The sequence below is a fragment of the Sciurus carolinensis genome, chromosome 13 (genome assembly GCF_902686445.1).
Source record: "Sciurus carolinensis chromosome 13, mSciCar1.2, whole genome shotgun sequence".
Lineage (NCBI taxonomy): Eukaryota > Metazoa > Chordata > Mammalia > Rodentia > Sciuridae > Sciurus > Sciurus carolinensis.
In genome coordinates this window covers 55326389-55349574 of record NC_062225.1, presented here as the reverse complement: position 1 = coordinate 55349574, position 23186 = coordinate 55326389, and the positions used below count along the sequence as shown (strand labels likewise).

The window sequence follows — 23186 nt, the reverse complement described above, 5'->3', positions numbered from 1 at the left end:
AGAGAGCCTACAGAGTGGGAGAGTATCTTTGCCACTCATACTTCAGATAGAGCACTAATTTCCAGAATCTATAAAGAACTCAAGAAGCTCTACACGAAGAACACAAATAACCCAATCAACAAATGGGCTAAAACTATGAACAGACACTTCACAGAAGATCTACAAGCAATCAACAAACATATGAAAAAATGTTCACCATCTTTACTAATAAGAGAAATGCAAATCAAAACTACACTGAGATTCCATCTCACCCCAATTAGAATGTGATTTTCAAGAATACAAGCAACAATAGGTGTTGGAGAGGATGTGGGGAAAAAGGTACACTCATACATTGCTGGTGGGGCTGCAAATTAGTGCAGCCACTCTGGAAAGCAGTATGGAGATTCCTTAGAAAACTTGGAATGGACCCACCATTTGACCCAGGTATCCCACTCCTTGGCCTATACCCAAAGGACTTAAAATCAGCATACTACAGAGATACAGCCACATCAGTGTTCACAGATGCTTAATTCACAATAGCCAGACTGTAGAACCAACCTAGATGTCCTTTAATTGATGAATGGATAAAGAAACTGTGATATATATATATATATACACACACAATGGAATATTACTCAGCTATAAAGAATAATAAAATTATGGCATTTGCAGGCAAATGGATGAAATTGGAGAATATCATGTTAAGTGAGATAAGCCAATCTCAAAAATCCAAAAGGCGAATAATCTCACTGATAAGCGGATGATGACACGTAATGGGGGATGGGAGGGGGACAAGAATGGAGGAAGGAGGGACTGTATAGAGGGAAAGGAGGGGTGGGGGGAAGGAAAAAATAATGGAATGAATCAAACATCATTACCCTATGTGAATTTATGATTATGCAAATGGTATGGTGTTACTCCATGTACAAACAGAAACAACATGTATCCCATTTGTTTACAATAAAAATAAATTAAAAACAAACAAACCACCCTAAATATCCCTGGACCCATAATTATAAAATAGTCATATTAAGCAGTGTTTCATCCCTTGACCAGCAGTCCTTGCCATGAAAGAACCTTAAAATACAAAGTAGGCAAAACCAGGCAGAGTGGTGCACACCTGTTGTCCCAGCTACTTGAGAGGCTGAGGTGGATGACTTAAGCTCTGGGGTTTGAGACCAGCCTGGATAACACAGCGAGACCCCATCTCAAACCCCTGCCCCACCAAAAAATCCAGTAGACTGACTTCAGACCTGCTTGAATTCACCCCCATAGCACAACTATGACAGAACGTTATGGCCAAAGGTCTTGGTGCTCTCTTAGCAGTAGAGGTTGAATTGAACTGAAGTGAGCAAAGTCACTCTCTTTAATCAACATAGTTAATATATCATTGGTGAATAAAATCAATGTTGCTTGACAAATGTAGCTCCCCTCACCTCCGTAGTTTGGGCATCAAACCTAGAAGTGCTTTACCACTGAGCTATATCCCCAACCTCTGTTATATTTTGAGGCAGGGTCTTGCTGAGTTGCAGAGACTGGCCTCAAACTTGAGAGCCTCCTTGACTCAGTCTCCAGAGTCATGGAATTATAGAAATGTACTACTTCAGACAAATGAATATTTTAAATTGGTAAATATGAGTTTATGGAACAATTTTAGTTATTATTATTTAATACATTACAGTATTTTCAATTTTTAACAGTCAGCATCCATTAGAACTATTAAAACATACCTTTTGGGACTGGGGATGTAGCTCAGGAGTTAAAGAGCTTACCTAGCATAAGTGAGATCCTGGGTTCATTCCTTAGAGCCACAAAAGAAAACATATCTTTCAGTGTTATGGGAATGTTTTGTTTTTCTTTTGCAGACAAACTTAAAGAAATTCAACTTATGATTGCAGAATACATAACTATAGATTCAACTTAAATTTTATGGTAACCTTTTCCTTTATCTAACATAAAAGGTAGCTGAGTGCTTATCCTCTCAGAGGACCTGTGTTTTAAAGAATATTATCATTCTGGTCAAGAATCTTCCTTAGACCGGTAAGACTTGGAGCCTTTGCATTTAGTTGCACCAGAGTTGAGTTAAAGAAAATGCATCTTGGGCCTGGAGAGATAGCTCAGTTGGTAGAGTGCTCGCCTCGCAAGCACTGAGGCCCTGAGTTCAATCCCCAGCACCGTGAGAAAAAAAAAAAAAGAAAGAAAGAAAGAAAATGGGTCTTGAAACTTTCCTGTTTCCACATTTCTTTAGTTTCGGCTTAGCCAGTCATTTACCTTTTGTGTGCCTCAATTTCTCTATCCTTTAAATGAATATCTTTTGCTTTGTTTTTTTTTATTTCATCATCTTTCATCTGATTGCAATAGGATCAACTGAAAATGCAAGTATATTGTCAAGTATTAGGGGTAGAATTGTGTGTAATGAAGATAGGATCTCTAGACAATGCAGTCTCACAACTGAAATCAACTATTTTGAACCTTTTCTTGTTTCATATCTCCTTCCTCACACAGTAAATAAATATTTTTTTTTTCCTGAGAAAGTACTGGCCTTGAGTTAAGAACTCTCTTAATTTCCTATTTCTCCTCCTGCCTCAACCCGTACCGCATCATCAAAGGATTCTTGAGTAAGGATGATTGGAGATAGAGAAAAATACAAAGACATTATCAAGTGAAGCTGGGACCAGGTGGGACACTGCACTCTGTAGGTCAGTGACCCAGAACTAGCCCTGGAAGTTTATTATATAGAGTCTCATAATCAGGAAGTTAAACTGTGTAGGGGCATTGTAAGTTGTTTAAGGCTTGTGAGTTGTCAGAGACTTCTTTGTGCACTGAAAGTTTCAGAGATAGAAACATTTTTTGCAACTATCCTGCTCTTGCAGTGCTACAAACATTCTGCTGCAGCCAGGAAACCCATTGTCCTAGAATGTCTGATCAGAGAATCAAGGCTGATAACTTCCTCACCTTTGTCAAGGAATATTTTCCAGGGCTTTTTGCCCCCCAAACCTGGGGCTCATCCGCTCTCCACACCCTCCCTTCTCCTTTCCTTCTGTATTAGTTGACTTTTTTAATCACTGTGGTGAAAAGTCCAGACAAAAACAACAGAAAAGGAAGAGTACATACACACAACTGACCTCAGCATTTTCATTTTTATAGCAAATATTCAAGATGTCCCTGTGCATTGACTTCTTTTTTTTCCCAGTACCAGGATTGAACCAGGAGCACTTAACCATAATCCCCACATCTCCCCTCTTTAAATTGAGACAATGTCTCACTGAGTCACTGAGGCTGCCTGGAACTTGGAATTCTCCTGCCTCAGCCTACCACCACATCCAGCTACATTGACTTACTACGACTTTTTCAATCTCAAACCTTCCTCTTCCAAGTATATTTACCCTTCTGGAATGAAGCATTGGTAGAACTGTTTCATAAATAAGATGGTTACTACTTTTGCTTTCTGATTATGCTGATAGAACATGGGAAAATAACTTTTGTTTTTAGGACCTGGCTTTACTGTATGCCACACATTGCCTTGTAGTACCAAAGTTAACCTGTCCTTCCATGTTTTATGCTTTAGGGCCTCCATTATACTTTGAAGGTAGATTCTGTTGTGCATCTTCTTCCTGAAGAACCCAGTTTCATTGCAGTTGAAGACCATCTTTGAACATTATTCTCTTCTTCAACTGTGTCAGCAGTGTGGTAGCAACTTCTTCATCAACAGATGTGACACTTTCATTTCCTTTCCAAATTTATCCCTCAGTCTGTAACCATCCCTTACTTGTGGTTAAATGGTTTAGTGTCACTCCTTTCAGAGGATCCCTTTCTGAAGTCTTTGTGTAGATTGTGCTTTCTTGGTAACATGATGTTGTCAGTTGGAGCAAATTCTGTCCATGTCTTCCACCCACAAACTCAGGGCCTTTTCCTTCCTAAGTACTTCCCATACAGTGTGGCCTTACTTTTACAGTTTGAGATACAATATCAAAACTGTAATTTCTTGTATAGATGGTTCATTCGTAACCTAGATCTTACTCACCCCAACAAATGACTTTTTTAAAGCTAAGAACTTTCACCTTTCCACTTAAAAGAAGCACTTTATTTCTATTTCTTATCTTTGGCATATCTGAATTGCCAGCATCACTTCTCTTGGATTTTGGTGCCTAAGAATTGTAAAATAAGTAAGATCGCCAAATAGAATTACTTGAACTTCACAAGTTGATCTGATAACTGAGATGACTACCAAGTGACTAATGGGCAAGTAGTTTGTACAGTGTGGTTAAGCTGAACAAGGGGATAATTCATACCAGGGACAGTGACACAGCATGAGGTTTCACACTACTAAGAATACTGTGCCATTGGGGACTGAGGTTGTGGCTCAGTGGTAGAGCACCTGCCTAGCATGTGTGAAGCACTGGCTTCAATTCTCAGCACCACATTAAAAAATAAATAAATAAAATAAAGGCATTGTATCCATCTACAATGTAAAAAAAAATTAGAAAACCAGAATACTGTGCAATTTAAATCTTACATATTATTTCTGGAATTATCCATTTAATGTTTTCAGACCATGGTTGAACATGGGTAACTGAAACAAACAAAACCACGGTAGGAGAATTACTATATACTAAAGCTTATATAAACCCACTCCACGACTGCCAGAAGGGAAGACATACTGCTGTGCATCTTTGGGTGATTTTCCTTGCTCTCTGGGATAATTTTAGGGTTAGGGATTGGGGCTGAGGGTAACTTGACTCTCTTCTTCACCTTCCTAAATACCTGCATGGCCTATTACCTAAGTTTTCTAACAGGTCAATAATTCTCTTCTTTTTGGTGTTACACTTAAGTTATATAAATTTGTAAGAGATCATAACATCTAAATCGAATGCTGCCCAGTGTGGGTTTGGCAGCTGATGTCCAATTGAGGTATTTGAAGCCACTTAGTCTGGGAAGCATTAGAAGGGGAAAACTGGGTGTTATGGTGTTAGAGCTTTCTTTCTCTTCTTCCTGTTACACAGAATATTTGAGAATTAGGTGTACCTCCAGTCATTGGGAAATTAATCCACCTCAAGTTCTTTTTTTTTTTTTTTTTTTTTTTTTTTTTTTTTGCCTTGCTGGGGATCGAACCCAGGGATTTGAAGTAAAATCATAATTTAAAATTTTTTAATATATATTAGAGATATAGCTTGGAGGTAGAGTACTTGCCTTGCATGCTAATGGTGCTGAGTTCAATCCCCAGTACTGGGGATATATATATATATATAGTTAGGAATTGAGTGTGTTGTTCTGCCATTCTGTGATGTTCTTGGTTTTTGATTAACTTTAGGCTTAATGTTACTCAAAAAAAAATACCCCAGAACAAAAAAAATCTTAAAGGTACTTTCTTAGACAGCAGGGGGCAGCAGCAGTATTGAAAGTAGATTTGTATTGAGTGACTGAAGCTCCCCTATTAATGTTTGCCCTGTAAGAAATAGCTATTTGAGAATAGGTTTGGAGGTTCTAGAAGGGTTATCCAGCTACTTATATACCCCCAATTGAAGAACAGTCCTCTTTTTTGTCAGAAAAGGTCATCCTCTTCCACTGAGCACACACAGCTTTGCTTCAGATATACGTGAAACAGTGAGAAAGAAAACACCTGCCTAAGCCATCCAGATTAATCGAACTGACTGACTATCAGCGAGTTGGTAGATGTTGCAGCCAGATGACCCTCACATCCAGAAATAGCTATTTGAAAAGATACAGACCTTTATTCATCATTTCCCTTTCCTACCCCACTCTGGGAATTAAACCTAGGCCTTGCACATGCTAGGTAAGCACTTTCTTGAGCTACAGTCCCAACCCTTTTTTAAATTTTCTTTATTTATTTTTAAAATTTATTTTATTTTATTTTATTTTATTTTGCAATGCTGGGGATTGAACCCAGGGCCTTGTGCTTGTAAGGCGAGCACTCTACCAACTGAGCTATCTCCCCAGCCCTTTTTTTTAAATTTTGATACAGGATCTCATTAAATTGCTTAGGCTGGCCTTGAACTTGTGATCCTCCTGCCTCAGAGTAGTCGGGATTATAGATGTGCCATTGTGCCCAGAGTTCATATCTCTTAAATTAAGAAATCTAGAACAGGGCCTAAAATAACAATATTCTACATAGGGCAAATTTCTGATAGTACTTAAAACAACTATCCAGATTATTTCATCGGTTAATTTTATTTTAATAGCTATTATACTAAGGCATAGAACCGTTCTCCTCCCATCTCCAATTGTTTTTCTGTTTAAAATATTTCTTAATTACCTCCTATTTGCTGTTTCTATTCCCTGGTCTGTGCTTCCTCTTCATTGAACCCAAATAGTTTTTGTTAGCGTGTATCTGATCATGTCATTTCTCCTTTTCAGTCTAAAACACATTAATTACTTCCATAATTTGTAGGGAAAGGTCCCATTTCTTCACATGGCCAGGCCTCTACTTCCCTGTACTCTTTTCCTCCCTTGTATTCCTTTTTCTTTACCCTTTGTCTTAGTACAGTACTATCAGTCTCCAGATATGGCACCACTTTTATGCTTTTTGACTCCTTTGTCCCCTTGATACCACCTCCAAGTAAACTTTCTAAGATTGAACCATCCTTTCTTATGAGTCTGTTCTCATGCAGAGTTAAAGATTTCTTTCTCTAATTTTCTTAACCTCCTGTGTTTATCTCTACTGCTTTTTCCTCCTTTCCATTTCTCCTTTTTTTTTTTTTGTTGGGGGGAATGGTACTGGTTTTTGGACCCAGGGCCTAGTGCTCTACACTGACCTACATCCCTAGCCCTTATCTCCATTGTTTCTTAATCCTAAATAACAATGATGAGGCAGTATAAGTAATCACATATTTTACTTGATTGCTAGGAAGATAAATATAAAAGCGTATTGACATTTCTGGAATGTAGGCGATAAAAGGCATCTGTTCTACTTGCTTAGCACTTTTTAAACTTTAGCCTGTGGATTTTATATTTTGGAAATATTTTCTTTAAATTTCATCTTTTTCAGTTTATAAAAAGCAACATAAGTCCTTTGATAGCATCCAGAGGTAGTCATCATTAATATTTTGGTATATGTTGTTTCAGTCTTTTTTTTTTTTAAACTCGAGTCTGAACCAAAGAGTCCTCTATCACTGAGCTATATCCCCACCTCTGTCTGTCTATCTATCTATACATCTTATCTATCATCTGTCAGTACTAGAGATTGAACAGAGAGATGCTTAATCACTGAGCCATATCCCCAAAACCCCACCTTTTTTTTTGCTTGTGGTGCTGGGGATTGAACCCAAAGCCTTGTGCATGCAAGGTAAGCACTCTACCTACTGAGCTATTCCCCAGCCCTTATTTTTTATTTTGAAACAGGGTCTTGCTAATTTGCTGAGGCTGACCTGGAACTCGGGATCCTCTGCCTCAGACTCCCAAGTCATCAGTATTGCAGGTATGCACCACCATGCCTGGCTGCTGTTTGTAGGAGAGTGGGTAACCTGGGATTGAACCCAGAGGTGCTTATATTCTGAGCCACATCCTTAGCCCTTTTAAAAAAAAACAAAAAAAAAAAAAAAAAAACATTTTATTTAGAAAGAGGTTCTCACTGAGCTGTTTAGGTCCTCACTAAGTTGCCGAGGCTGGCTTTGAACTTGCAATCTTTCTGCCTCAGCCACCTGAGCTGCTGGGATTACAGGTATGTGCTACCTCACCTGGCAGTTATTTCAGTCTTTAAGCAAAATTATGTACAGTCAGTTCTGCAACACTTATTTTGAAAACACATTTGCTCTAACGTGGTTGATATGTTGGAGAACAACTTAAGCATAATGTAAATTTCATGTTTGTTTATGCATAATTTCAGCCTGGGATATACTAGATGAATGTAGAAAATTACATCCAGCTGAATATACAAAACAGGACATGTATACCCTTCATATATTTACGTCAGTTCATTGTATGTTATGAGTTACATCACAAATGTCCTTTCACCATCTCACAGTAATTCAAGCTCTAGACCTTCAGAAGTTCCACCTCCACAAGCAAACCTCACATCCTTTGCAGGGTATGTTATTTATTGTAATAGTTCTGAATTTCTTATTCATTTAACTTATATGAAGATACACTAACATTTTTATTAGGTTCCTTTTTCTCACTCTCTCTTGGGGATGGGACTCAGGGGCACTACATCACTGAACCAAATCTCCAGCCTTTTTACTTTTTATTTTGAGAGGTTTCAAAATAGAAATTGCTAATACTGGCTTTGAACTTGCTTTCCTCTTGCCTCATCCACCATACCTGACTCTGATTGTAATTTATGTTTAGCTAACACTATTGCTGTTTTTATGTCTCAGGAAATTGTTATACAGAAACATTAAAGGTTTGTTTTTTGACCTCCATTTTTATTTTTTTTCTTATGGTAGTATATTGTCAAAACTAGACTTTCTAAGCCAAGCAACTTTAATTATAAAAGTTCTAATTACAAAACTTAAAATCATCAATACTCAGTTTAACTCTAGAATAGTAAATAGTGTTGTTTTCTTATCTTCCTATACTTTCCTCCTCTGTGGTCTGCATTTTGAAGTCAACTATGTATTGATAAAACTAGCTTGTCAGGAAGCTTTAGTCACAAGGTTTACAAGCAAATTCCTTTGCCTCTTCACTGACAGTTTGCTTTTTATCTTGGTGGCTGGTTCATTTTGTTGGGAATGTTTAGTGAAATTTGGTTGCAAGACTACTTGAATGAAGGGGTGGTAATTTAGGGATGACTTTTGGCCCAATAGTATAATTATAATGTGAAAGTGTTTATCATTTAAGATTAAGATTGAAGATAGTGAATGAGAACAGAGGAAATAAGACATTTGAATTATAAGATTTTAGATAAGAAAGGAAGGAAAAATAATTTCATAGCATTGAGACTAACAAGTGACAATACACACAAAAACAATAGAAACAGCAGGAAAAGTCAGCTTAGGGGGAAAAAATGCAATTTTCGTGAGAATGACAATAGCAATAAATAAAAATGAATGATGGTGTCACTGAAACATTACTTGCAACCCAGGAAACTTGACAAGTGCCTGGGCTTAATAAAAATATGACTTTAGCTTATAAGAAAGATAAAGGAAGAGGGCAAGAGATGAGGACAGATGAAGAGGACAGTACTATTCAATGTCTTAACAGAAAGAACAGACAACCTGTGTTGAAGGGCATTACTCAAAGTGACTGAATTATTTTGATACTTTATCACAATTTAGTTGCACTTTTACTGCTCATTTTTTTTGCTAATATGGCAATTTGTTAGATTTGGTCCCATACTCCTACAATTATTTATCAGTAACTTAAGTGCACTTATGCCATGAACTTTTATTACCTGTATTTTATCAGCTTTTTTCTTCTTGAATGGATTTTTAAATTCATATCATAAATATACTAAAAAAAGGTCAGGCAAAGTTTAATTATACTTAAGACTTCTGCATTGGAATTAATAGTTCAAAAAAACTTGTCCTACCTGACTCTGTTCTTGTCTTTGGATTTTACCTTAAAAATCATTTCCTTGAGTAAGCCTATCATGTCTTTATATTTGGGTAAACTTCTGTCCTGGTCATGTTTTCAAAGAACCTATATTTCCCTATTATCATACCTGTTATCCCCCTCCCTAAGTCCCCATCTCCTATACTGAGGATTGAACTTGGAGGTACTCTACTACTGAACTATATCCCCAGTTCTCTTTACTTTTTTATTTTGAGATAGGGTCTTGCTAAGTTACTGAGGCTGGTCTCAAACTGGTGGTCCTCCTGCCTCCCATGTTGCTGGGATTATAGATGTGTGCCACCCACCCAGCCACCACTCTTCTTTATAATTACTTGTTTAATGGTTATGTTTCCCCCCATCCACAAGAGTATAGTAGCAAATGCATGAGGAGTGAGTATTCCAGCCCAGTTGCTGACACGTAGGAGACACTCAGTAACTCTCTTTTGGGGGAATGAGATGGTACCTCTTAATGTAGGAGGGAATGTTGAGAGGATATATTAGAGCAGAAACTGAAACTTAAACAGTACAGTAATGGGAAACTGCTTAGTTTATGATGAATGGTTGTGCCAGGAATTCAAGATGGTTTGTCTTGTCATTGTTATTTAAGAGATCTCGAAAGTTTGCATGTTTCTGCTTTAGTCTCTTTATAGGTAAAAGTATATCAGCAAAAGTATATTTAATTCATTACTTACATTGTCTCAAAAGACTAGTGTTCAGAACTGTTACAGAAGATAAATAAAGAGGTCTGCGGGTATAACTCAGGAGCTCTGGGTTTAATCTTTAGCACTGAAAAGAAAAGGCAAGCAGAAATGTGAAGGGGTTCAGTGAACACTTGGCATATTCACCATGCTCCAGACATAGCTGATTACTGATCTGTGATGGGGAGCAAAAACAGTCTCATCTCTGCCCTTAAAAAAATCTAAGGGAAGCTGGGTACTGTGTTGCATACCTGTAATCCTAGCAATTTGGGAGCCTGAGGCAGGAGGATTGCAAGTCTAAAGCCAGTTTCAGCAACTTAGTGAGGTTCTAGGTAACTTAGCAAGACTTTCTCAAAATTAAAGGCTGAGGATGTAGCTCAGTGGGGTTTAATCCGTAGTACCCCCCCCCCAAAAAAAAAAAAGTCTAAGGGAAATAGACATTAAAGTATTCATAGGAATCAATATAGTATGTGTTTGGGGGGTGGGGTGCTGGAGGTCAAACACAGGGCTTCATGCACGAAGAGGTACACTGTATTATAGGGCTATCTCCCAAGTCCAAAAATATAATTTTGATAGTTGTTATGAAGGGAAAATTCAGAACTGGTATTGAGAAAATGCTCTCTCTATATGTATATATGTATATGTATACTTTTCGTGGGGTGCCAATTACAAGGTAATCTTTCTAAATTCACTAGAAGCTGGCCTGGGCAGCATTCCAACAGTGTATCTTAATGAATCACTCATGGACTTTTAATTTATCCTGAAATTTGTTAGTTTTTCTCATTGTAAGTGATGGTGAAATTTTTTTAATAGTGATTAAGTTGTGTTTTAGATTGTTACAGATGTTACTACTTATGCTTATTGACTTGTTTATGAAGCACACATTTCCCTCCCTACAGTGCTAATCCAGGGCCTTACACATGCTAGTTAAGCCTTCTGTCAGAGTTACACCCCAGCCCCTTCATTTTTAAAAATCAAATCTTCAGGGAGTTTTAAATGACTTTCTGAGAGTGAGTCTGAAATTCTTATTAAATAAAGTAAATTAGTTATTAACTTGATTACTTGGACTTTTTAAAGTCCTTACTAGATAAATGTACAAAGTGAATACCAGTGAGTGCTTAAAGTTGTTCATTCAACAAAAAATTTTTTTTTTCTTCTTGTGCCAAACATTTTTCTGGGAGATAGAATGTTGCATCTGACAGATGAGGTCCCTGTTTTGAGGAAATTCTGTACAGAGAGACTGTAAAGACATAAATGAGCAGGAATTTCAAATATGTAGTTAAAAGTGAAATGAAGAAAATGTAAGCCACTGGGCTGATAGAGTAACTTGACAAAGGACCGACTGGGTAGACACAGATGGGATGGTCATAGAGGGCCTCTCTAAGGATTGAGTCTTGAATGATGAGAAGGAGCTAGCTGTTAAGATGAGAGGGACTAGTATAATCCCTAGTATACTAGTATACAAGCTAGTATAATCCAGCCAGTTCAAGTACCTGAGGCTGACCTGGGTCTTGACTTGTTGAGGCAGTGAAGAAAAACTGAAATGGTCAAGCACGTGGTGGTAGAAAATAAGGGGGAGACGCTGTTTGCAGTTAGGAGGTGCAGCAGAGAGGTGAGGCCTATCTGATATTTTTAATCTTTTTTGTGTCTGTATACACATGCACCATGAACCCTTTTTGCTTCTAATATGGCCTATGAACCCTTTCTCAGAATAGTGTTAGGTGCACATGGAGTAATAAAGGAAATAACTATGTTGAAATCTGCTTATCAAAATGTAAGACAATCTGTGTGAGAGTGCTCTGCCCTTCAGCTACATAGTCTTTTTTAAATTTTTTTTATGTTGATAGACCTTTATTTTATTCATTTATTTTTATGTGGTGCTGGGGATCAAACCCAGTGACTCACACTTGCTAGGCAAGTGCTCAACCACTGAGCCACAACCCCAGCCCCATACTGTTGTTTTTATTTCTGATTTTGAGACAGCCTTGTGAGGTTGCCCGGGCTGGCCTCCAGCTTGCTATCCTTCTGCCTCGGCCTTCTGCGTCGTAGCTGGGGTTGCAGGTGTTCAACACTATGCCCAGCTAAAACAAACTCTTGATATAGAAATTATGTCTTTTTATTAATGCATTAAAAAACTGACAACCTGGGCTAGTATAGTATGGTATAGTATGCCTGTAGTTCTTGCTACTTGGGAAACTGAGGTAAGTAAATCACTTGGACCCAGGAGTTTGGTACCAGTCTGGACAACATGCAAGACCCTGTTTCTTAAAAAAAAAAAAAAAAAAAAACTTGACAGAAGGTCTACTACCCAGAGATGCTTTACTGCTGAGCTACATCCCCAGCCCTTTTTATTTTTTATTTTGAGACAAGTTTCTTTGTTGCCAGGCTGGTCTCAGATTTCTGAGTCTTGGTTTATAGGCATTCATCATGCACCTGGCTAATTCAGTTTTGTAGCAATAATGAGCTTAAATGATATCTCCAAAAACTATAATATGATATGAAAATATAGTTTGTATTTTGATTGGAAATAATGACTCAGATACTGATAATACTACTGAGGTTTATTGCCTACATAGAATAGTGGAAGGAAATGTTAAATTTTAGTTAGAGCTTAGGAAAATAAAGGTGGAATTGACTTCTCTTCTGTGCTTATGTACTACCTTGAATTCAAGGGATCCATGGATCTTGTTAGCTTATGTAGCTATTTATAGGCTCTGGTAACTAGTGGAGAATGTGGTTTTCAAAACCCAGGTGAAATTTGGCAATGAGGGTTCAGTAGAAGTTAACAGTTAAGAGAAGGATTCTCCAGGTTCTAGTGAAAGCTTACAGGAGGCTGTCAAACATGGAAGGGGAAACAGACTCTGAAGAGTTGCAGCAAAGTGGGCCTAGGTGTTTGAGGGGCTAGAGGACATGGTGAGAGTGACAGATTCTGATGTTTTACAGGCATTTCTGTAATAATAACCACATGTTTTCTTGGAAAACCTTCAGTCATGAGCTAAAAAAATAAGGGAGTTATGGGGAAAAAAAATAGGGTTGAAGCAGTCCTCAAAATACACAAAAATTTTAAAACCACTACTAACAAATATATTAACAAACTTCAATAGAAACATGGCATTCACTGCATTTGTACCCAACATTAGCCAACTCTTTGTAGCCTTAGAATCTGAGGCTCTTGTTTCATCCTGTTTAAGTTCTTGAGGGCATTTGCTTCTAGCAGAGGTCAATTTCATCAGAATTATAAATTTGTAGCAGGGGATAGAATTCAGTTTTTTAACATTAGCAAATGTTTTTGCACACTTCACCCACATATCTTAGTACAGTGGCCATTGAGCCAACTCCTCTAAAGTCTTCATTGCTATAGCTTATTCTTTGTGTGAGTTTGTCCTGATGGTTTGAAAACATTAGTAGGCAGGGGGAAAAGAAATCATTCCTGAACCAATGACACCACTCTTGTTTGTTGCCAGCATTCTGTTTACCAATAGAGCTTAAGCTAACTGGGAATAAAGGACCAGACATTGTAGTACAACAGACATTATGTGGGCAAAGTGTTGTTTATAATCTGTCTGAAATGTTTCACACTTATGTACGCTTTTCTCAATATGTGTAGATGCTGTTGTGATTAATAAACAAGAATTTAAAAAATAATTTTACTGAGTTTATAGTAGCTTTTTATTTTCTCATTCAAGAGCTGAAATTTCTGGAAGTTTGAAATAATAGCTTTGGTGCAAAATGTAGTATGTTAGAGATTAGAATTCCTCTAAGGGAATTTATTGGCAATGGGCTGGGGGAGTCCTTGTTTTACACTAATAGTAATGTACAGTAACTGTTGTTGAGCTTCTTTTAAATGTGCAGCACTGCACTGGGTGTTGTATATCCCTCATCTGGGTAACTTATTATTCGGTTGTACAGAGAAGCAAAGGGGGTGTTAAGAGCAACCTGTTACAGAGGACAAAGCCAGTGAACAGCAAAGCTAGTCCTGGCACCCAGGTCTCTACTCCTTCTTTTCACACCATCTACTCTGTTGCTTTCCTTATTCCTCCCCAAATAATTTCCCAGCATGTACTCTTAAATATCATTAAGCAAAGTTCCAGTATTTAAATGTTTGACTTGATTTAACCTCTGTTAATTGGAATATACTACGTTAATTATGGAAATTATGACTGTAGGTTAAGGGTCTTATTTTAAAGGCTTTGATTTTGGATTATTAGATCTTCAAGAAATGAAATTTAGTTGTAATTAATGTTGCATTTCTGCGTCTCTAGCATTCCTTTGAAGAAGATGACAGACATGCAGAGGAGGCATTGTTTTATTAGTGGGAAACTTTGGGTGCTAGATCACATCATTTCCCTGTCTGTAAAATAAATTGAATGTTAATTTTGAATTAAAACACCTAAATAAATAGTAACTTTGGAGACCTGCTGTACTATTCATGCTTTTTGATCAAATGATGTTCATTATCTCAGTCAAATTTTTATGCTCTGTAGTTTTGTGTTTTTAATGAGATGTTTTTATTTATTTTTTATTTTTGCTTTCTTTTAGGAAAACACCAGGTATTGATGTTGGCAGTTTTTGTGACTCCTCTTATTGATCTTCGTTCTGATTTCTCCAAGTTTCAGGAGATGATAGAAACAACTTTAGATATGGATCAGGTATGCAATATACATTTTAATTTAAGCAACAGAATATTTTTGAAAAGTAAAAGACAACCAAAAACAAAAAAAATTAGAGCACATTAGAAAATATTTCAGATTTCTCTTTTAGTATCTAGTTTGGGCACAATTGTGTGGCATCTTTGCAGACAGTGGATATGAGATTAAGTGACAGAAAAGCACTTTGAGCAGGGGCAGGGGAGGGGAGGCAGCTGGGGACTTAATGGAGGGCCTTGCACATGGTAGGCATTGCCACTCTACCACTCTCCTATGTCCCCAGGAACAAGATTTTTCTTCTTAACAATTGTTTCAGTAAATGAAAATAAAGATTAACAGAGGAAGCGATTATTGAGTGAATATATGTGGTCTGGTTAAAGAAAATCTTAAAGTAAGTGATTTCACGTATGCAACTGAATTTAATTCCAAGAAAGAAAGAAAATTGTAGTCCTGGAAAGGATGTAGGACACAAGAAAACTTCCCTTGGGCTGGGGATGTAGCTCAGTTGGTAGAGTGTTTGCCTCGCAAGCACAAGGCCCTGGGTTCAATCCCCAGTACCGCAAAAAAAAAAAAAAAAAAAAAAAAAAATTCCCTTGTTTATTTTCCCTGTAGAGAAGTTCTTTGTGGGAGGTGATTAATTTGTATATGAACATAAAATTGAACCAATTTCTGAAATAGAAAATATTCTTATATGAAAATGAATTTCAAAGCAAAATTTATAAAATTCATAAAAAGTTTTAAAAATTTTGTTTATATGAACAACTTAATATACTGGAGCCCCATAATGCCTTTAAATTGCATGACTTTAAAAATAGTATTTTGAAAACTTTCTAAACTAAATTTCATGTTGAAATGATAACAGGGAATATATGCTTTAATTATTCATATTAAGGTTAGCAGTTTGGTTTGTTAATTGTTAGATTCTTTGCTTTTTTTTTTTTTTCTTATCTACATGTTTGTTTCTGTTAATATTTGCCTTATATGACTTTGGTTTGTTTTTACTGTATCATTATCTGAGACTTTAAAGAGGTTAAATCCCATTGCTGTGTCTTCTCTGGGTTTTAAAAGTACATGAGTGTATGCATGCATGCACATGCATTGTGTGCTTGTGTGGGTATAAAATGCTTCAGTTTTCTAATACATTTCACTAATTTTTTAATGTATGTTTCCATTTACTTGTCAGTTAAGCAACCAAAAAACATATATAGTTTACCTCTTGTTTTATTGTTTCCTCTATAATGTTCCTATTAGTGGAATGATTTTAGGTGCTTCACTTTTAGATCATTGGGAGTTAAAAATGCTTTTGAGCCATCTGGGTTCTTAAATGTGTTTTACACTTTCCTTGTTTTTTTTGGCCTTGTCTTCAATTGGATAAAGTTGGATATTTGTAAACATTCCTTTAAATGGAAAATGTAAAGATACTCCTGATGGTTAACAGAAACTTGACTATATTAGGGAAGTGAACAGCAAGTTTTGAGCTTTTTTAGTGTCACTGCAGCTGCTCTCAAGCACTCACGCTCGCTCGCTCTTTGTGTGTGTGTGTGTGTGTGTGTGTGTGTGTGTGTGTGTGCATAAATATATGTATAAAACAGAGCCATAGCCCAGGTAAAGCTCTGCTGAAATGCTGCAGTTAATTTTGCCACCCTAGCCACCTTTGTTCTTAAAATTTGTTATAATATTGCCTCAATATTGTGGGTCTCATACTTAAGCTGATATTAAAATCTCCTAGAGGGCTTAGTAGAAACTAAATGCCAGACCCCAGGCCTTCAATCAGATTCTTTAGGTCTACAGTTGGGGTAGAAATTTTGCATTTTAAACATGTACTCATGTTTGTTGATGCTACTTTTCTTGGCTTTGCACTTTGAGAACTACTTGTTTTTAATAAATAATGCAATTGACCTCAAAGTGAGGGTGAATATAATTTTTCCACCAGTTGGTAACCTCTATGAAATGCTGAACACTTAAGTAGTCAATGGACAATTTCTAGCCCAAGATTACGTTGTGTAATTGAGATGTTCAAGAGCTTGTTAACATTTGTAGACATTGTGTGTTCTTTGCATTCCTGAAGCTCTAGAGTCAATCCCCAGCAATACCATCTGCCCTTAGTTTTAGCCCTTTTACCAAGAGTACAGCTCTTCTATTAAAGATCTTGGGTTTCATTTGTTGGTACTGGGGATCCAATCCAGGTCCTAGTGCCTGCTAGGGAAGCCCTCTACCACTGAACCCCAGCCCCAACCCCATTAGTTTGTTTTCTCACTCATTGGTGATATTGTTACTAGAGTCCTAGGTTAGAAGGTTGCCTGACTTCCAGGAGTCCCAACAGATCAGGTTGACCACTTGGCCCCAAAATCAAGTGGAAAAGTATTTGAGCCAGGAGCAGGGTCACTTTAGGTGGTCAGATAAGAGTTTTAACTCACTAGTTCCTCAGAATTGTTAAAGTGAGGATCCTTATAAAGGGTCCTTTCTGAGGGAGGGAAGGCTGTGCATTGTCACTGTTAGGAGAAACTGGGCTGAGCTAAAGCCCAGGGATGGAGTCAGGTTTATCACTGTGGCAGTTTTTCCAGGCAGGGATGAGGTGATGGGATCAATGTACCCCTATATCATTTTAGGTGCCTCCTCTTATTTCATGTGAGGGAGTTACATGTGGTAAGGCTGATAAGCTCATGAGACTGGTTTTACATTTATATGCTTCTGATTTGAGAAGTTTACAGGTGGTCTGCTTTTATTAGCACCATTAATTTATTAGTTGCATTTCTTTTTGTTTTTTTATGGTGCTGGGGCTTGAACCCAGAGCCTTGCACATAAAAGGTAAATGTTCTGCCACTGAGCTACGTCACCAGCTAGCACGAGTAGTTTATCAGTTTGTGCCTTATGATTGTGCTGTGCAGCTGGGGATTATTCTTTTTGATGAATTCTGTATATCTAACATGCGGTTGTTACCTCTGCCCAGACAAGTTACCGAGTCATTCTGCCTTCACAATTGTGCTCAAAATGGAGTAGCTCAAGGCTAGGCAAAGCTGTTTTGGTGCTGAGTGTGGCACCTGTAATCTCAGAGGTTCAGGAGGCTGAGGCAAGAGGATTGAGTTCAAAGCCAGCCTAGTGAGACCCTGTCTCAAAATCAAAAAACGACTGGGGATGTGGCTCAGTGGTTCCTGGGTTCAATCCCCACTACCAACCAACAAACAAACCACTATTCTGTACATGACAGAATGATTCAGAACTGGGCCAGCCTGCTCCCCACACTGTTAAACCAGAAGTTACCCTTACTATAAAAACAATGGTCAGTGTTAATTCTTGAATGATGCCGTAGGCTTAGAGTATTATTAGATTTTATAGGTATCTGGAAAGAATATGAATTTTGGGAAGGTAGACAGTGAAATTAGATGGATAAAGTCTGAAAATCAGAAGCTAGTTGACTTAATTTTAATTGTTACTGCCACATTAGATATGATAAACCTCAATTTCTTAATCTGAAAGTAGGACATTTAGTATTTAATGGTGTCAGGGAACTAAAGGTTTTCTTTTCTCTAAGGTTTAGTGGTTGGGTGCAAATTAAATTGACAAAAGGTAATTAGCAAGAGAAATGGCTTTTGGAACTTGGGGCTTATATGCTGTCTTAATAGGGAAAATGGAGGGGGAGAAAGAGCAATATAACTTAAGAAAGGCAAATAGGCCCTTAAGAGAATGGAAGAAAGAGAATGATAGTTTTGAGATATGTCTGTTACTTCTGTGGTAGTTACTTCTCTCCTGGTGAAGAGTCTTCTCTGGTCATTAGAGGTGATTTCTGACAATTTAGTTTTTTCAACAGACTCTTTTAAGCAGTGGGAATTGGGAGAGTAGTGCTATTCTCAGATACTTGCAGCTTAAAATAAATTTTATGCCATCTTGATGTATACTGGGACTCCTTTGACCTTAACATTGTGACAGTAAGATATAAATTGTGGGTTTCTCTTCCATACCCCCCAAAAATTAGTATTGACTATCTGAGGTTAAACTTATAGTTAGGACTTTGTTTTGCAGAACCCAAAACTGAAATCTGTTCTGAATCATGTAATTAAGAGTTACTAAATGGGTTATGTCTTATTTTGGATTGCTTGGATCCAACCACTTAGTGATGCCATCCAGAAGATCTGATTTCTTAATCTTCTCTGTCTGTGGGGATTTTAATTTCAACTTGGCGCAACATCCCAAGCAAGAGCCATTTAAACAGTGATCGTGGCCTGGAAAATTAGAGTGTGGTGATTGACTGAGATAACCAGGGTGGTCTATAGAGTCAGTTTCCCCACAGAGGGAAAGAACTGTTGTACAGACCATCAGCATCTATCCAGGACTTTATCCTATGAACTGTAGACTGTCATGGTTTATAGTAATGTGTTACTGTCATTTAAGTAAATCAGATTCCTAGTTAAACCTGATCTAGATTCTCTTGGGAGTTGACCTAGTATAGTATCTTCTTTATTCTCAGTTACAAACCTTTTAAACTTGTTTGAGGTTATAAGGTGAATTCAACTCTTCATTGTCATTATAGGTACTGTAATGAATTTAGGCATTTAAATTACATGATTCAGAACCACTTTGAGGAGATCTCCAGGGAATATCAGTTGTTTCACAGATAATTTGAGAGCTTCTCTGTTTTCCAGCTGTGCACTTAGGTGTCATGTGAAGTTTTGCTCCTGTACAGGAGTGGTTTAGTCTTCTACCCCCTGGGTTCAAAGAGAGAAGGGAGGGAGGGAGCTCTGCCACTGAGTTTTCTCAGTAAGTGGTCCCTGCTGGCCTGACACTGGGATCCTCCTGCCCTAGCCTCCTGAGTTGCTGGGATTATAGTCTTTTCACCACCATTCCTGGCTAAATTTTAGTATTTTACATAGTTTCGTCTTTCATTTTGGTGGTTTAAATATTTTTTTCCCTTCTTTGCTAGCTTTCTGTAATTTGATTTTAATTCCTTATTTGTGCATTGTTCACTTTGGGTATGTGAAGGTATGCTCTGATTCAGTGGGTAATAGAATTGGTTTATTTCAACCTCATTAATTAAATGTTTTTGTCATTTCATTTTAGAAATTGACTCACTTTCTTAATTTTATATATATTTGTCTATTCAGTAGTTATTAATGCCTAGTAAGGATGGACTTCATTTTTTTCCCTAGTGTTCTTTTATAATTTTGTTAGTTTTAGTGATTTGTTTTGTTTCAAAAAAGGATTCCTATTAAACAACCACTAGGCATGAAAAGCTATTACTATTTGATTTAGTTTTCTCAGTTACCAGTTCTTTTAAGATTTCTAGTAGATTGTTTTAATAAAAGTCCTGTATAATCAAGAATTTGTTCTAAATATTTTGTGTATGTTTTAGCTATGGTAAGTAAGATGTACTTTTCATTTTGGTTTCTTGTTGGTTAATACTGGTAGGAATTTAGTAAAACAAGGTGCTTAAGAGTATGTTTAGAGTTAACTTTTTGAGATTCTCAAGATGGATCTTTGATTTGAGTAAAGCTGCACATTTTATTATAGGTTTTGAACCTTGAACATTGTTTAGTAATGTTTAGGGAAGATATGAATAAGTAAAAGTGAAGACTGTTGAGGTCCTTTGGATCATTAATACTGTATTTAACTTCATATGACTCATGTTTCATGATTTCTGTCTTTACCCATTGTTTATATAATGTAGCTACTCTTATTTATAGGTGGAAAACCACGAATTCCTTGTAAAACCTTCATTTGATCCTAATCTGAGTGAATTAAGAGAAGTAATGGATGACTTAGAAAAGAAGATGCAGTCCACATTAATAAGTGCAGCCCGAGATCTTGGTAAGAATGGAAGTTCTAATGTTTTTTTGTTTGTATTGGAGATCGAACCCAGGGGCACTTTGCCACTGAGCTGCATCCCCAGCCCTGTTTGTTTTGTATTTTAAGACAGTCTTTCTAAATTGCTAAGGCTGGCCTTGAGCTTGTGACCCTCCTGCCTCAGCCTCTGGAGTTGCCACTGCACCTGGCTTGAATGATCTTTGGTCTGTGCAGTGGTGCCAGAATTATGTTACTAACTTCTCCCAACTATCACCCCACATTCCCGCCAAATGGAATTGCCCAAAAGGCCCTTATGTTTAAATGTCAGCTCCACTATAAGCCCGATTCTCCTGGGAAATAAGCTTGTTGATTCGGCTTGAGATTTACAAGTTCTTTATTAATCAATTTTTTTGTTTGTGGTGTGTGTATGTGTGTTTTTTTTTCTTTAAATATCTGACAACTGAGCACAATGGAGTATGTCCTTAATCCTGCATGCTTGGGAGGCTAAAGCAGGTGAATCACAAGTTCAAGGCTAGCCTGGGCAACTTAGCAAGACTGTTTCTCAAAATAAAAATAAAAACAGGTAGGGATGTATGCATCTCAGTGGTAGAGCACACCTAGGTTTAATCCCCAGTACCACAAAAAATAATAAAAATAAAAATATGACTCTCTTCCACATTAGACTATTAATTCCCAAGGGTTTATGCTGCTTTACTGTGGATATTAAAACCTCTTTGTGCTGAACATCTTGTGCATGTTTGTTGAATAAATAAATAAGTCCTAGACTACTAGAATGAGAAAACCTCTTGGGACATAGTTCAATACTTAAACTTTGGAGAATCTGATGAAAATTACTGATCGTTTTCCCAGATATAGACTCATAACTACAGACACAGAAAAATTTGCATAGTTTTCATGAAGAGTCATATGTGGATTAGCTCCCAAACTAAGAACCTTTGACTTAAACCTATTGAGGTCTACTTTCCTCATTTTATAGCCAAGGATATTGAGATTCTTAAGCATCTAGAGTTGAAATTATTATGTTGACTTACTGGAAGAATAAAGTACCTATGGCTTCCTGTGTTTCACAGAATGTTGATTTGGTTGGTTGGACATTTTTCTGCTGATATCTATATCTAGTTCAGTGGTTAAATGCCCTTGGGTTCAATTCCTGGTACCAAGGAAAAGGAAACACTTTAAATATAGCATAAGGAGCATTAGAGTGGGAAATGGAAAATGTAAGTTCAAGTTTTGATTTGGAAACTTTTCTTTGGGAAGCTTTTTACCAAGTTAATTTTTCTGGTCTTCAACTACTTTGCCCCACTCTCTCTTAAAATTGACAGATCAAATTTAGTGCTTTGGGTTCTTTTTGGGCAGGGGAGTGTTACCAGGGATTGAACTCAGGGGCACTCAACCACTGAGCCACATCTCCAACCCTATTTTGTATTTTATTTAGATCAGGGTCTCACTGATTTGCTTAGCAGCTCGCTTTTGCTGAGACTCGCTTTGAACTTGAAATCCTCCTGTCTCAGCCTCCTGAGCTGCCGGGATTATAGGCATGTGCCACCTTGCCCAGCTCTGTTTTGGATTCTTATATGCACTTGCCATCAGAAATACCTCAACACTTTGAGGTTATATGCCATTTAAGTTGTGGTCTAAATGGTGTTGAAAATATTCAAGTGTTAAGTCAATATACCACTTATTCCAAAAATATCATTGTCTTTCATATTTAAGGATATGCTACTAATACTACACTACAGTACATATGTGAGCAGCAAGCAGTATCACATCTTCTTGAGTGGTCCTTGGTTTGAGACTTTGATCACTGAATTATTACACTCTTTCACTGTGGAACTACCACTTCCCTTTGAACATTTTGAGACATTCCTTTATTCATATCTGATTTTATTTTGGCATGGGTCTCTACTGTCCTTTTTCTCCCTGGTCAAGTGAGGCCTGCTCTTAGTTGTTTGCCACTATTAGCACCTAATTGCTGTTCTTCAGTAAATAAATTTGTAGATATCATTTTTCTCTTCTAGTTTGATGTCTAAAGTTGAATTTTAAAGAGAGGGTGTAATTATAAAAATCTTAGGTTTGTAAAATCTGATTAATTACATTGTTTGCTTTGTGAAGTTTTCTACACTTAACATAAAATGTATGTTTCAGTATTCCTAGAGTTTTGTTGTCAGAATCCTACTTTTTGTTTGGAAATTGCCTTTGGTCATGTTACTTATTTTTATTTTTTGCAATACTGAGAATTGAATCCTTGTCCTTGTACATGGTAGGCCAGCACTCTACCACTGAGCTCTATCCCTAGTCTCCCCCCATCCCCTTTATTTTAATTCTCTATTTTGAGACAGTATTTTCACTAAATTGCCCAGGGCAAGCCTCAGACTTGCTGTTCTCCTGCTTCAGCCTCTCAAGTAACTGGGATTATAGGCATGTACTACTGCTTGTGGCAGTATCAGATCACTTTAATTATACCCTAATTAATTTTAAAGAAATGCTTTGGTTGAGAAAAGAATTCTCATGAGTAATTCCTCAAGGGTGGGGTAGCCCTTATACATCTTCATAT

The 23186-nt window shown here is 37.2% G+C and overlaps 1 protein-coding gene and 1 non-coding gene across 2 annotated transcripts in view; both read left to right on the top strand.

The window, feature by feature from the left end:
- The window catches only part of Msh2 (mutS homolog 2), a 75809-nt gene that overhangs the window by 36583 nt on the left and 16040 nt on the right, over positions 1-23186 (top strand). The window contains exons 8-9 of the mRNA XM_047523588.1: positions 14727-14836; positions 20512-20635. Coding sequence (XP_047379544.1) covers positions 14727-14836; positions 20512-20635 — 234 coding nt within the window. The remainder of the gene's footprint in view (positions 1-14726; positions 14837-20511; positions 20636-23186) is intronic.
- On the top strand, positions 15323-15396 carry Trnaa-cgc (transfer RNA alanine (anticodon CGC)). The gene has a single exon. It is a non-coding gene; the product is annotated as a tRNA-Ala (tRNA).